This window comes from Impatiens glandulifera, chromosome 5, assembly GCF_907164915.1.
Source record: "Impatiens glandulifera chromosome 5, dImpGla2.1, whole genome shotgun sequence".
In the NCBI taxonomy this organism is placed as follows: Eukaryota; Viridiplantae; Streptophyta; class Magnoliopsida; order Ericales; family Balsaminaceae; genus Impatiens; species Impatiens glandulifera.
The window spans coordinates 48,529,210-48,542,395 of record NC_061866.1 but is presented as its reverse complement, the minus strand read 5'-3'; the positions used below and the strand labels follow the sequence as shown (position 1 = coordinate 48,542,395).

General features: G+C 31.6%; 4 protein-coding genes and 3 non-coding genes across 7 annotated transcripts; 2 read left to right on the top strand and 5 right to left on the bottom strand.

Moving 5' to 3' along the window:
- The first annotated feature begins 417 nt into the window (after positions 1 to 417).
- On the top strand, positions 418 to 2,048 carry LOC124938086 (ubiquitin-conjugating enzyme E2 36-like). Its single transcript, XM_047478458.1, has 8 exons — positions 418 to 590; positions 779 to 806; positions 953 to 1,039; positions 1,125 to 1,183; positions 1,259 to 1,300; positions 1,400 to 1,473; positions 1,557 to 1,654; positions 1,810 to 2,048. Exons 1-8 carry the CDS (start codon positions 555 to 557, stop codon positions 1,845 to 1,847), a joined length of 462 nt encoding a protein of 153 aa, XP_047334414.1. The 5' UTR covers positions 418 to 554; the 3' UTR covers positions 1,848 to 2,048.
- Positions 2,049 to 2,214: 166 nt separating this feature from the next.
- On the bottom strand, positions 2,215 to 4,411 carry LOC124938531. Its single transcript, XM_047478984.1, has 6 exons — positions 4,253 to 4,411; positions 3,659 to 4,023; positions 3,530 to 3,582; positions 3,335 to 3,375; positions 2,805 to 3,228; positions 2,215 to 2,735 (listed from the first exon to the last, which is right to left on the bottom strand). Exons 1-6 carry the CDS (start codon positions 4,267 to 4,269, stop codon positions 2,523 to 2,525), a joined length of 1,113 nt encoding a protein of 370 aa, XP_047334940.1. The 5' UTR covers positions 4,270 to 4,411; the 3' UTR covers positions 2,215 to 2,522.
- Positions 4,412 to 4,884: 473 nt separating this feature from the next.
- Positions 4,885 to 7,680, top strand: LOC124938095. Its single transcript, XM_047478468.1, has 5 exons — positions 4,885 to 4,995; positions 5,622 to 5,775; positions 5,944 to 6,754; positions 6,900 to 7,048; positions 7,334 to 7,680. The coding sequence occupies exons 2-5, from the start codon at positions 5,683 to 5,685 to the stop codon at positions 7,520 to 7,522; spliced, it is 1,242 nt and encodes a 413-aa protein (XP_047334424.1). The 5' UTR covers positions 4,885 to 4,995; positions 5,622 to 5,682; the 3' UTR covers positions 7,523 to 7,680.
- A 773-nt stretch (positions 7,681 to 8,453) lies between these two features.
- On the bottom strand, positions 8,454 to 8,568 carry LOC124940776. The gene has a single exon (XR_007099514.1). It is a non-coding gene; the product is annotated as a U5 spliceosomal RNA (small nuclear RNA).
- A 1,215-nt stretch (positions 8,569 to 9,783) lies between these two features.
- Positions 9,784 to 9,896, bottom strand: LOC124940777. Its single transcript, XR_007099515.1, has one exon. It is a non-coding gene; the product is annotated as a U5 spliceosomal RNA (small nuclear RNA).
- A 963-nt stretch (positions 9,897 to 10,859) lies between these two features.
- Positions 10,860 to 10,973, bottom strand: LOC124940774. The gene has a single exon (XR_007099513.1). It is a non-coding gene; the product is annotated as a U5 spliceosomal RNA (small nuclear RNA).
- Positions 10,974 to 11,689: 716 nt separating this feature from the next.
- On the bottom strand, positions 11,690 to 12,932 carry LOC124939573 (transcription factor GTE4-like). Its single transcript, XM_047480035.1, has 4 exons — positions 12,923 to 12,932; positions 11,971 to 12,755; positions 11,841 to 11,889; positions 11,690 to 11,769 (listed from the first exon to the last, which is right to left on the bottom strand). Exons 1-4 carry the CDS (start codon positions 12,930 to 12,932, stop codon positions 11,690 to 11,692), a joined length of 924 nt encoding a protein of 307 aa, XP_047335991.1.
- Between the last annotated feature and the right edge of the window lie 254 nt (positions 12,933 to 13,186).

The following is a 13,186-nucleotide window of genomic DNA, read 5'->3' as shown; positions in this document are numbered from 1 at the left end:
TTTTTATAAGTAAAGGACATAAAGTCAACAAGTCATATCAACAATTACAAAAGTGAAAAAATATTAAAATTACATCAACTTGAAAAAAAGTTGAACATATTTTGTGTTAGATAAGTTTTCTAAATTAAAAAAAAAAAACTAAAAAAGATGAGGTATTGTCAATTGTGCAATAAGAAACCCTTTATCTTGTTGGTGATGGGTTACATAAAATATGTAAAATTTTAATTAATTAAATTACTACAATTTTTTATATTTAAATTTCAGAAAACATTCAACCCAATCAAGCCAGGCGCATAAGTCACGATTCACAACCGACTTAATAATAATAATAACAATTATAGAAAAAGGAAAAGAGGAAAATTGAAAAGAATTCCATAAAGGAAGGCCCTACTTGCAAAATGCCCTAATTATACATCTTTGCGTAAGAACTCCCCAAGATTCGACATTTTTTTTAGTCAATCAATCAGCTTCCCCTTTCTCCAAATCTCTCTCTCTCTCGCTCTCTGTATCGTCTTTCTTTTGGGCGTTACTCTGCAAACATACTTTCATCTCCCATGGCAAACAGCAATCTACCTCGTAGAATCATCAAGGTATCAACCTCGATCTTCTTTCTTAAATCTCGATCCTTCCTTCGTTCTTTGAGATTTTCTTTAATTGGGTTCTTCACTTTCAACGCCCAACTCTTTCGATACATGTTCTTCTTGATTGAACATTTGGGTACTTTACGCTCTTCTTTTCTTCAATTATGTTGATCGATTTCCTTTTTTCCATCTTTCAGGAAACCCAGCGTCTCCTTAGCGAACCAGGTATACCCTTTCCTTTCCTTTTTCTATCTAACTTGTAAATTCATGTTTGATTGTGCATCCATTCACAATTGGGTAGCGATTGATCAATTAAAGGTGTACATTTGAGTTAATTTTCTTAAATCTTCTTATTTTTACCTATTGTTCAGCACCTGGTATTAGTGCGTCCCCATCAGAAGAGAATATGCGTTACTTTAATGTTATGATTCTTGGACCTTCTCAGTCTCCATATGAAGGTAAAGAAAGTTCATTCATTTAGAGGTATCAATTTACTTTGTTTATACTTAAAGTAGCAAAATGCCATTTTCCATTTCTGTTCAGGAGGGGTTTTCAAGTTGGAATTGTTTCTGCCTGAAGAGTACCCAATGGCAGCTCCCAAGGTCTCCACATTTTTGATAATAATCTGGAATAACTTGTTGTTTTCCTCAATTTGATATCTAATTTTCATATTGTAGGTTCGGTTTCTCACCAAAATATACCATCCCAACATTGACAAGGTCTGTTATGAGAATGAAAGCTTCCTTGATTGTTGATTCATTTCTGTACTTAAATGTTTTCTGTCATCAACAAATTGATTTTGCTTTTATGAATGAAAGCTTGGAAGAATTTGTCTGGATATTCTCAAGGACAAATGGAGCCCTGCTCTTCAGATTAGGACTGTTCTCTTAAGGTAGTGTTGTTTCTTTGTTATAGTCTAGACTCTAGAGTGTTGTTCTTTTTAGTGATTATCTAATTAAAGATTGTTGATGCCAGCATTCAAGCACTTTTGAGTGCACCGAACCCAGATGACCCACTTTCAGAGAATATTGCCAAGCATTGGAAGACCAATGAAGTTGAAGCTGTCGAGACAGGTCAATACTTATCCCATTTTTTCATCAAACCTAAGTGTTTGTTTTTTCAAATTGGATTATTTCTATAAAACCCTACATCAAACAAACACATTTCTTCATTGTTGCATTTGATGATGATATTTTGATACCCGGGTTTTGGTTTGTTGAAAATGCAGCAAAAGAATGGACACGCTTGTACGCAACCGGTGCTTAGTATGTAAGACATGAATTGAAAACCATGCAAGCTCTATCATCTATGTATCTGTAATTGACAGACAGTAGGATCTTGCAAGAACAATATCCTCAGCTTGTTTGAACATTTATTTCATTTGCTCATAATTATGTTCTTGCTTCTAAAACCTAGCTTGGAAATTGTACTATATTTTTCTTCTTTTGGGTGCATACCAGTTTACTCTCTCTTGCTCTCTATCTGTTTGTGGTAATATTTTTACAAGTGTAATCAATTTTAAAATGAGTGTCCATTATTATGAAAGAAGCTACCCAGTTCTCTGATTCCTAAGCAAATAAAACTAAGATACTAAGGGACCATTGCTTGATATAGAAAGACAAATAAAAATATTGGGAAATCCCCTTTTTTCTTAATTAGATGGTTTTATATAATATAATTCATAAGAAGAAAATGAATGACTTCACATAAATGCACAACTACTGTACAGATTACAGAGGTTAGAACCATGAAAATGTGGCTTGCTGCATTTGGGTGTTATGGCTCATCATCTTCCTTTGGATTAAAAGACTGAACAAGACAAAGCACCAAAAATTATACACATCAAGAGAATAGGATGAAATTAAAAATATGGATGATAGATAGAGAATAACAAATAAATTTACCTTATGAAACAGAGCTTAGTAACAAATGAGTATATTTCTATCTGGATCTGGATTTGGGAGTAAAGGATGAGATTGTGGGTCTTTTCATGGACATATGTTCCATTCTTCTGCTCTTAGCAGCTTGGATCTGATCTGCAAGGGAGATATCTCTGTGCCCGTCTTCTTTCTTTACACAATCAAGGTTTAATTTTTCCCAAGGCCGATAATCTTGATTACTGATTTTACCATTTGTAGACTTCTTTTTATGGATCTGCAAACATAAAGTAGTAGTGTTAATACCAAAATGGATCTGCAGACAACTCCAGTATTTGATTCATACCTTTGTTAGTCTTTCCTTTAGTTTCACTTCTTGGTTAACAGGGAATTCTCCCGAATTCTTGAAAGACTTTATCTTGATTGCCTCTACTTTATTTTCTTGCTCTTTCTCTTTTCGAGCAAGTTTTGATATCCTTTCTTCTTTTGACCGTGTTGCTCTCTCTGCGCGGAATCTTGCTTGTAGTTTTGCCATTTCTTTAGCCTTAATTTGGTCTTCTGCTCTCTGATGCAGCTCTAAAGCTATTTGTTCCTTCAACTTGTCATAGCTATCCCATTCTAGTTCCGTTTGGTCCTTTCCACCTATCTTTGCAGCACTGGATATACTTTCAGACCATAAATCCAATATTTTTTCCTTCGATCTCTTTTCTTTCAACCGCTTTTGCCAAACCTTTCTGAGTGAAGATCGAAGTTTCACCTTGGTGTGATAACTGCAGCAAAACATAACAATAATTATCTTCTTTTTATTACATCCCAATCAAGAGGTCTATTGCGAATGTAAATGTGATGAACCAATTTATGAAAACACAAACCCACCTGTGAGGAGCTCGAGGAGACTCGGAAATCTTCTTTCTCACCTGAAGGAAGTAGATTGAGTTATTAGAGGTGATATACTACATCAAACAGACCTAGACAGATAAGAATTTGAACTCAAACAGTAATCGTGCCAAACACAGTTGAAGACAAAGACACAAAATATCCTAAAGCTGAATGATTCTTACTCGACTTCACCTTGGGATTTGCCATGGCTTCTTTTGTTCTTTGACTGATCCTTTCTAGACTCTCTGCAGAATAAAGAAAACAATTATTTAGAACTGAAATGAAATATTCATAAAATCTAAGAGGCGAAGAAGAATCCACCTGCACTATGCTTCTTGCCTTTGTTCCAAGGCACTTTCCCTTTGTTTGCCATTCCTATTTTCCTCCTCCTTTCAATCTCTTTCGAGTCATTAACAACATTATCTTCTTCCGTAAAATCATAGGAACAATCATCTGCTACCTTCATAACAATTTCTTGCTTAACATCCATATCATGAGAATGATGAAGTCTCGCAGAATTAAAGCAGATGCCAAATGACAGGTGCACATTCCTCAAAAGAAAAACTTTATAACTGATCGGTTGGCTTATGGACAATGACTGAGTCTGTTTGAACTCAAACTTATTATACATGAATGATGTCAAGGAAATGGTTTTAGGCAAGCGATTGATGACTGGTAGTGACATCCTGTGTAAACGAATTACAAAATTCAACAAATTACCAATCACAAACAATGCGACAAGAATTCCTGTCAACAATCGAAATACGAATACGAATACAGAACAATCTCTCCATATGAGAATACTTATGTTCTACTAAGAAATGTCTACGGTTTAAATAGGGTTCTCCATTCAATGTTTCAATCAACTCAGAGAGTCGATGAAATGCGAGAGAGATGGAGAGAAGTAGTACGTACAGGTGAGGGAATTGCATTCCGGAGAAGATTTAAGACACATTCATGGAGCGCCGACCAAACGGAGAGACATTGATGATGTTCCTGCTTCTTATTCTTCGGCTAGGGAGTAAAGATCCATTTTTTTTTTTTTTCTGAGACAGCCCTCCTTTCACAGTGACGGCCATGGCCATTATCCTTTTAAAAGGACTAATGTTGAACAATTATCCTAACTTCAGGGTATATTTCCATTTTCCAACATTAAACAATTGGTCCAGATGTTATTAAGGTTTTAACTTCTGTTTGTTTTTATCAAACCAAGGTTAGAATTATCTTATTTTAAGATTCTAACTTTATAACTATACCAGTTTGAATTTGAATGTATTTATATTTTAATTGCTTATTTTTTTTTAGATATATGCGTATATAATATTTAGAAATATATTGAAAAATCAAAATTTTTATTTTATTTTATACTTTATTTAATAAAATAGACAGATATTCATATGTGAAAAAATCCTAAATAAAATAAAATTATGATATTTACATATTTTTGTGCCACCAAATTTTGATATAAGAACTGGGCCATTATTAATTTCGATAAATAAGAAAAATACAAATACATATAAAAATAATAATTATTATTATGACGTTATATATAACCGGTCGCGGCTTTGCAATACAAACCCAAGCTCCTTGCCAAAGGAAGAAACCTTAAGACGAAGCTAGCTGCCGGCGCATCCGGCGACGTCAGCTGGCGGTTTACGGTAATCTTCTTCTTCTTCTTTCTTTGTCGCTTTAAACTTCGAATTAGTCTCACAATTCTAATTAATTCATGTGACCCATCCAATTAATTGCCTTGAATATCTCATCGTGATGAAAAAATTGAGGATTGATTGATTGAACGTATGGCTGATTCATTAGATAAGAAAGATTAGAACTTGTTCTGCTTTTATACCTTTCTGTTCGGATGCTTTAAATCATTCCAAAGAGATTTGGGGGTGTTTGAGATAAATCTACTCTGCAATAAAGAAACTTGATTAGGTAAAGTATTTATTTTTTGAAATTAGGAACTCTATTTTGCTGTTGGCACTCCATTGAAGTCATTATTGACAGAGAATTAAACAATCATGAAGAATGAGTTATTAAACTATCTTGCAGAGAGTGTTGGATTCAACATTTAATGCATGAAACGATATCTTGATCATTAATTGTTTTCTTTCGAGTTTCTTTTCCTTTATTGGATTTCCTAGAACAAATCATAGTATGTCATGGCATATGTCTTCTAGTATGTTGATGAGTTATCTTTTCTTCTTATTCTTGAAACTCTTAAGCTCTGTAGTATCTTGATCATTAGTACTTATTGAAGGACTTGCATATCTAATGTTATCAGGTTGGGAAATAAAGAGCAAACTATCATTCTTTTTTAACTGAAATATCATGTTCCTTGTGACATGGATTTGAGATTCCAAAGTAGCAAGTGGGCTGAAAACATATACCAGAGATTTGAGGCCTTATGCCAAGAGATTGATGATATTGTGAGTCAGGTATAGTTCTTTTCTTTCTTTCTTTCTTTTTTTTCCAAAACATTAACATTTCATTAAAACTATAGTGAACGCTAAAGGTTATAGTTCTTTTCTTTATTGTTTTAATTGGTTAGATATAGGAAGCCAGAGAGTGTGTGGCGCATCACTTAAATGTTTTATCTGTTGCAGGGTACTGTTGGTGGAAAAGTTAAAGATAATTGTATAGATACTGTTCAAGATTTACTTCCGTCTTCAATGGTGGAAAATGGGAAAGATGAAAGCCAAACATCTAGTTTGAGGGATAATAATACATTTGGAACGACCTATGTCAAGCCAAGAATTGGCATGACTGAAAAGTGTGCTATAGTTGATTCTTCAGAAAATAGGAATGAGCAAGTCCCCTTGTCAAAATCCGGTACATCTCTTTCCCAACATGTCAATGTTCTTAACTTAGAAAATACAGACACTCAAACTGTCCAAATGGATTCATTGACATTTTCGATGCAAAGGAAAAATAATGAGGAAAGGTATTTGAAAAAACATGGAGACTGCTTGCACCCTGATAACTCGATAAAAGAAAATGCCATAGAAAGGGAATCATTTGATTCGAAGATATTGACCTGTTTAGAAGAAGATTTCTCTAAAGAATATTTTCTACCAAAATCTAATGAGAGAAATAACGTCAACGAGATTCCTAGTGCCTTTTGTTCATCGTTAGCTTGCAACGAAGGTATCGCAAGAACAGAAAATGGTGGAACTGCCAGTAGTACTTTTATAGATGAATTTCATGGTGTTTCTAATGAAGCGTTCATACCTACTCTAACAAATGAAGTAGCTTGCAGTCAAGTTAAAATTGATTGTGTATCGGAGAATAGATTGTTCCAATATTTTCATGCAGACAAACAAACCGATAAAGGTCTTTCTGATGGGATCCCTTCTGCTTTGTCAATCATTCCTGCAGGGCTAAAGTCCACTGAAAAACTCGGATTATCACATAAAGGTTCAATTCATTTGATCCATCATAAGTTTACTCATTCTATTATTGCCGGATTATTTTTTGACTCTCTTCTTTGGAATCAGAGTTGGGTCCTCCCATAACTGATAAATTTCTCCTTTGTTTCGATTTTATTGGTTGGCATTCACAGGAGAATCGGATAAATGTGGAGCTGAGTCTATGATGGAAACTATAGATTTATCCGACGAAGTGAAGCTTGATGAGAGTCGTGTCATTGTGGATAGTAAACTACTTACTACAGCAACCTCCTTTTGGCCCAACAGTCACAGATCGTACAAGGTATTAAGAAAATAAATCCTTAAATCCACGTACATGTTGAAGGCATATATATGTTTGGATGTTTCTAATTAGAACTAGAATTATGATTTTAATTTGGGAATGATGAAATTGAAACTTAGAAAATCATATACATTCAATTCAAATTCACTATTTTAAGTTATCAAACAAATAATGAGTCTTTGTGCTGGTAGAAGAGTCAGGATGCAACTCTTTCTTTTATGATTGACCTACTATATATGAGTTTTTTTACAACTAACAAATAATGTGAAAAATGGAATCAATCAGAAAATTCTGAAGGATGCTTTCACATCAAGGAGGAGATTACAAAAGGAGTATGAGCAGTTGACAATCATGTATGGTGATTTTGATACAGTGACAGATCGACAATCCAATTCTACAGTTTTGCCCAAAAAAACGACCACAGACTTGAAGAAGATATCATCTGACGAAGACCATGAATGGGAACTCTTGTAAATATTAATGCTCTGCAAAGGTAAGCATGCATGCATATTCTCGCCTCTCTAGAACTGGACTAGGTAAAATCACTTGTAATAAAGATGTTGATTGAGATTTGAGGATGAACATGATCATATAATAATTTCTGGCAATTGGCAAGTTTTATGTTTTCCGAGATTCATATAATTTTTCTTCTCTGGTTGTCCTATTACTAAAGTGATTTAATTTTGTTACCTGTGTGTTAAGAGTTCTTGAGTCCCAGAATAATAGAAAATCTTCCCTCCTATTCTGTCCCCAAGGCTGCAAACAGAAGATATAATATGTATTCTTATTCTAATGTGGCTAACAAAAAATATCATATAACTGAAAAGGTATGTAGAATTGTGTGAATGATAAATAACATAAAAGTGAACCTACTTAATCGTTTTCTGCCTTGTATTTTGTTAAAAGAAATTAAAGATTAGTTAATATCAAATCTAATGGAAAGTTATGTTGATATGTAATCAAATTATTTAAAAATTATGTTGATATATAATCTCAAATAATACTCTTTTAATTCCATAATTTAAATATTTTTAAGGTTAATAAGAATCTTGTACATCTCTTATAATGATTTGATTCAATAATCAATAAGTTACAATTAATTTGTATCTATATTAAATTTAATTAATTCAAATTGTAAAATGAAATTCAAACTATGAGCTTGAGTTTATTTAAATAATTATTTTATGGTGGTGATATTGAGAAAAAATGTAATTATTTTTATAAAAAAATTGAAAAGTTAATGTTCATAATAATAATAATAAAAGTATATAGATGTAGATGTATTTAGATGTTATTTTTTCAAAATAAAATATATTTTATGTAATTATTAATTACAAAAAAGTTAAATATTCTATAAGAATAAAATATAATATACCATTAATAATTTTAACTGATAATTTTAGGGCTATCAAAAGAGATAAACCCACCAAAAATAGGCATATGCCACTTTCTGCTGCATGCACACGGTATTCTTTAGTAAAAGGCGAAAGAATAGTTCGCTTTGTGCATAGAGCGCGGCTGTGTAAATTTTAATGACGCACTGAGGATAGCTTTATAGTGGAAGGAGCTTTTGGAAGGGATGTTTCTAACGATGTGGGACAGATTTGTTTAGGACTTAGAGTGCTGCCAGTGTCCCAAGTCCTCTCATTTCCTCTTTAACGTTTTATTTTCTCTAAATATTTTAATCAATCAAATATGAAAAGGTAAAATATAATAAATCTGCTTATAAGTTTTTTATCATTTTATTATTAATTTTGAAGTGGTACAATTTCAATAAAAATATATAATTAAATATATCTTAGTAGTTATTTAGTCTATGTCAAATATTTTTCTTCTTTTTGTTCCTTATTCAAATTGTGTTTAGATATAATTTGTGTATTTCTAAATATAAATATAGGTGTTTTCTTTTTGCTAACAAGATAAGATTAAACAGATTATATTTTGGCTATATTTACTTGCCGGCTCCCTCAAGTAGCAAAATCTTAACTTCACCACTGATTAAGTACAATTATGATATATCGATAAAGCTAATTTGTTGTCGTTAATTAACTTAGTAATTTTCTCTGGTGTTATCATAAATGCATGGACACGACTCTATTTGATGCAGTCTTTGCTCTTCTCCATTCAAGGTTAGAACTCCATAGTGTCTCAGATTTGGACGAGGTCGATGTAATTTTTACGTTTCTTCATGATTATATGTGTAAATAAAAATATTATGAAACCAGTCTAACATAAAAGCATGATCTCTCATTTCCTGTACCTAATTTAGTAGGATTATTAATAACTATAAATTATTATATATTTTTTTATCAAATAAGTTCATTCCTAGTACTTTTACATGAAAAACATGTAAATATTTATAGATAGATTTTATTTTCTAAAAAAATATTTATAATAAACTATTAACAAATGCAAATGTTAAATGGTATAAACAATTAAGAAGGACAAAAAGATGTATAATAATAACTACTGTTGTTTAAATATGACTTCAAAGTTCAAATACTCTAAAAGTTAGGACTTGAATTACAAAACATGTCCATCTTAAGACTTTACATTGTAATTATTTGATATATTTTAAAAAATATACAAAATTTAATTTTCAAATCAGTAATCACTTAAAATGAAAAACAATCTATGATTCTAAAAATAGAATATCTGCAATTTATCATCTTGTAGAAATAATAACAAAGAAAAGTAAATCTGTAGATAAAATTTTGAACTAATATTGTTTGGTTAACCTTTTCGATTAACCCTCCAAAAATATGGGTATGCCACTAATTGCTACGTACACACGGTATTCTTTAGTAAAAGGCGAAAGAATAGTTCGCTTTGTGTACAGAGCGTGGCTGCTTAAATTTAACTCACCCGCAGACAGAGAGCTTTATAGTTGAAGTCACTCTTTGGAGAACTTTTTCTGACCGATGTGGGATTAGTCTGCTTATTATGCCCAGACCTTGCCCACTAAGATATTTTAATTAATAAATAAAAATATGATAAAGCTGATCTTATGTTGGGTAAATTATTTTGTAAAATATATATTTTTTAAAATAGGGTACGAATATAATCAATCTGATGATTAGTTAAATATCTCATTTTTTATTTCAAGTTAAATTATTATAAGTTATTGCTATCAAGTTTGTATAAATTTTTAATTTAGTAGTACAACCCATATAACATATATATTGCTTGAGGTGTGTCATCTGTTTATATATATTTCTAAAATATAATACAGGTTAATAAATTGGGAAAACACATTATGAAATAAAGTTTTCAAATATACTCTTTAAAAAAGTGAGCTTACACGCATTATTGAGTATTTTACTGCGTAAAATGATGGTAGATAAAAAAGAGTGTGGTAATGATGTATGATCTCATGGAAACACCCAAAATTCAATTTGCATTGACTTGAGATTTGAAATAAAAGATTATGAGATACTCTATTACTCAATACAAAAAGTGTTATGTCAATTTATTAAGAATGTTGATAATAAGGTAAATAACTCAATCCTTCCTTGAAAAACATAGCCATAACAAAGTCTCAACTCTGTTTTCTAAGACAAGAAAACATCATTCAAAGAAGTAAATATAAATAATAAAACTGATATAATGACTTCTTCTATGTTAGAATATTTTGAATAATACAATATTTTTAAAATACAATATATTAAGGTCATAGAAATTTCAACTTTCAAAGAATAATATGTAAATTGATATTAAAATATCACTTAAAAATTAATTATTCAAACTTCCAATCCAAAACTATACCAAATAAATTAAGAGGTAAATATTTTAACTTAAATTGTAGGGTTGTATCTTTTATAAATAAACCCTCCAAAAATAGGTGTATGCCACTATTTGCTACGTGCACACGGTATTCTTTAGTAAAAGGCGAAAGAATAGTTCGCTTTGTGCACAGAGCGCGGCTGCATGAGTTTTAATCAAAACACAACAGACATGTTTATAGTGGAAGGCACTCTTGGAAGTTCTGTTTGTAAACGATGTGGGACAAATTTGTTCTGACTAGGGAATGGTATCCACAATCCACACTGCTTAGTCCTCTCTTTCCCACTTTTAAATATGAAAAAGTTTAGTCTCTAATAATGTTATTTATTTTAAATAGGATATTTATATTATAAAACTGCTTTCTTATTGATTTATTTCAAGTAAAATTGTTATATTTTATTATTGTTATTTCAAGTTAAATATAACATAATTATATTTTAGTAATTATTGATTCATTTTGAAAACATTTATTCCTTTTAATTTGAATTATGATTTCTATATTGTTTTGGATAATTGTGTCATCTGTTTGTATATATTTTGAATATTTCTAATACATAATATATGTTAGTATGTTGAAGTAAGGAAAACATGTTATCCCTTTTTGTAAGAAATAGTAAACTTCACTTTCGTGTAAACATTCGAAACTATGTCTTTTTTACTTTTCACAATGTAATATAATGAATGAATTACACATGTTATTTACATGATTGATTCCTAATCAACAATGAATGTCCACTTTATATGCTGCAATAAGAACACAAAACAAACTAGGCACAGTTAATCCATTAGATTCACCTGAAGATGGTTTTGTGAATCATATGATTATCAGAATATGTATGAGAACCACTTGAAGAAGAATCAGTGCTGCTGAATGCTGCTGACATTGTCTTCTTGCCATGTTTTTCGTATAGGGAGAGCTAAAACAACACTCCTGTCACCTGCTTTTTAAAATAGTAAATCAGTAATAAGACAAAAAGTAACCAATCAATTTATATTTTCCAGCCCTCACCTATATTATAAGTTTCTTCTGCTATCTCCAGGTTAGCAGATGCATTCATCTGCATTAGAAAGATGTGCACAGATTTATTAAATGAAGAAGCACTTCCAATTGAAAACAAAACTTATATTTCACAACTTACTAATGAAACAGAAGCTGTCTCCGCCTCCTCTAGAAGAGATTTTCTCATGTTCTTGTTCGATATACTTTTGTAATTTATAACTAACCTGTCAAGTTCCCAGAGTATATCGACATCAATATTATTAATATTTACACCAACCACATCATCATGTATGGAAAATACAATATTTCTCTTCTTAAAGATCTCTACAACTTTTCCCAACTCTTCTACTGATAAACTGCCCAAGTTTTCATTTAACTCCAGTTTTTCTTCATAAGTCATGTCTCTCTTATTAACCTCATTTGCTTCACCCGATCTGTCCAACTCCAAATTATAATTCTCCTCTTCGCGCGCATAATTCTTATTGAAAAATTCCAATAGCTCAGCTGCCATTAAGTGAACTATGTGACTCTCAGGATTATAAGTCATTGCATTCTCAAATACAAGTCTGGTGTCTGCTGCAAATTCTTTTGGGGATTTGTATAATCTCGTTTTCAGGTTTTCTTTAACAGTTCCCAAATCCATAGGATTCTTAATAATACTATGATAGTCATGGATCCCATGTTCCGCGATATCAATTGGTTCCGCAAACTCCTTACTGTACTTGTGCTTAAACAAACCAGATATCAGACTCGTACAAATCTCGAATGCTTCAACCTCATTGCTATCATTGAATCTTATTGGTCTTCCAGCAGGTTTAAAACTATTTTGATCAGCTTTTGGTTTCTTCTTTCCTCTTTCAACCAATCTTCTTAGCAATTGAGTGTAGGATTCTGAAGGATAAGAAATCACATAATTTACAGACCCTGCATCAGAAGCATGGACAGTAGTAGGATAAATGTTAAAAATATGTAATATATTAGTTATATTTATTAGTCAACTCATAGATAAACTCAATAGTTAAGAAGCTGAAAGGTTTGTGTCTAACGGCTAATTATTAATTGCCTATTAATAGTCTCTTTCTTGTAATTACAAGATAACATCTTTGCTACAATAATAACAAGATCTCTTTGTATTCTCTTTTCTACATGGTATCAGAGCACGGTTGATCCGGCTTATTATAATCTATTGAAAATCTGATCTTAGATCTTCTTTTTTCACCAAGCTCAAGTAGCTCTCTAGATCTTTTGTTTTCCTTTTTCTTCATCCGATTGAAGAGGAACTAGATCTTCAATTTTCACCAAGCCCAAGTGGCTCTCTAAATCTTTTGTTTTTCTCTTTCTTCATCGAATTGGAG

Coding starts and splice junctions, on each gene's coding strand:
- LOC124938086 (XM_047478458.1), top strand. CDS start 555: ATGGCAAACAGCAATCTACCTCGTAGAATCATCAAG. Junction 1,184..1,258: donor ACCCAATGGCAGCTCCCAAG/GTCTCCACATTT, acceptor TTCATATTGTAG/GTTCGGTTTCTCACCAAAAT. Junction 1,655..1,809: donor AGTTGAAGCTGTCGAGACAG/GTCAATACTTAT, acceptor TTGAAAATGCAG/CAAAAGAATGGACACGCTTG.
- LOC124938531 (XM_047478984.1), bottom strand. Junction 3,583..3,658: donor AGGCAAGAAGCATAGTGCAG/GTGGATTCTTCT, acceptor TTTATTCTGCAG/AGAGTCTAGAAAGGATCAGT. Junction 3,229..3,334: donor TCTCCTCGAGCTCCTCACAG/GTGGGTTTGTGT, acceptor GTTTTGCTGCAG/TTATCACACCAAGGTGAAAC.
- LOC124938095 (XM_047478468.1), top strand. CDS start 5,683: ATGGATTTGAGATTCCAAAGTAGCAAGTGGGCTGAAAACATATACCAG. Junction 6,755..6,899: donor ACTCGGATTATCACATAAAG/GTTCAATTCATT, acceptor TGGCATTCACAG/GAGAATCGGATAAATGTGGA. Junction 7,049..7,333: donor ACAGTCACAGATCGTACAAG/GTATTAAGAAAA, acceptor GGAATCAATCAG/AAAATTCTGAAGGATGCTTT.
- LOC124939573 (XM_047480035.1), bottom strand. Junction 11,890..11,970: donor AGACAGCTTCTGTTTCATTA/GTAAGTTGTGAA, acceptor TTTCTAATGCAG/ATGAATGCATCTGCTAACCT. Junction 11,770..11,840: donor AGAAGAAACTTATAATATAG/GTGAGGGCTGGA, acceptor TTTAAAAAGCAG/GTGACAGGAGTGTTGTTTTA.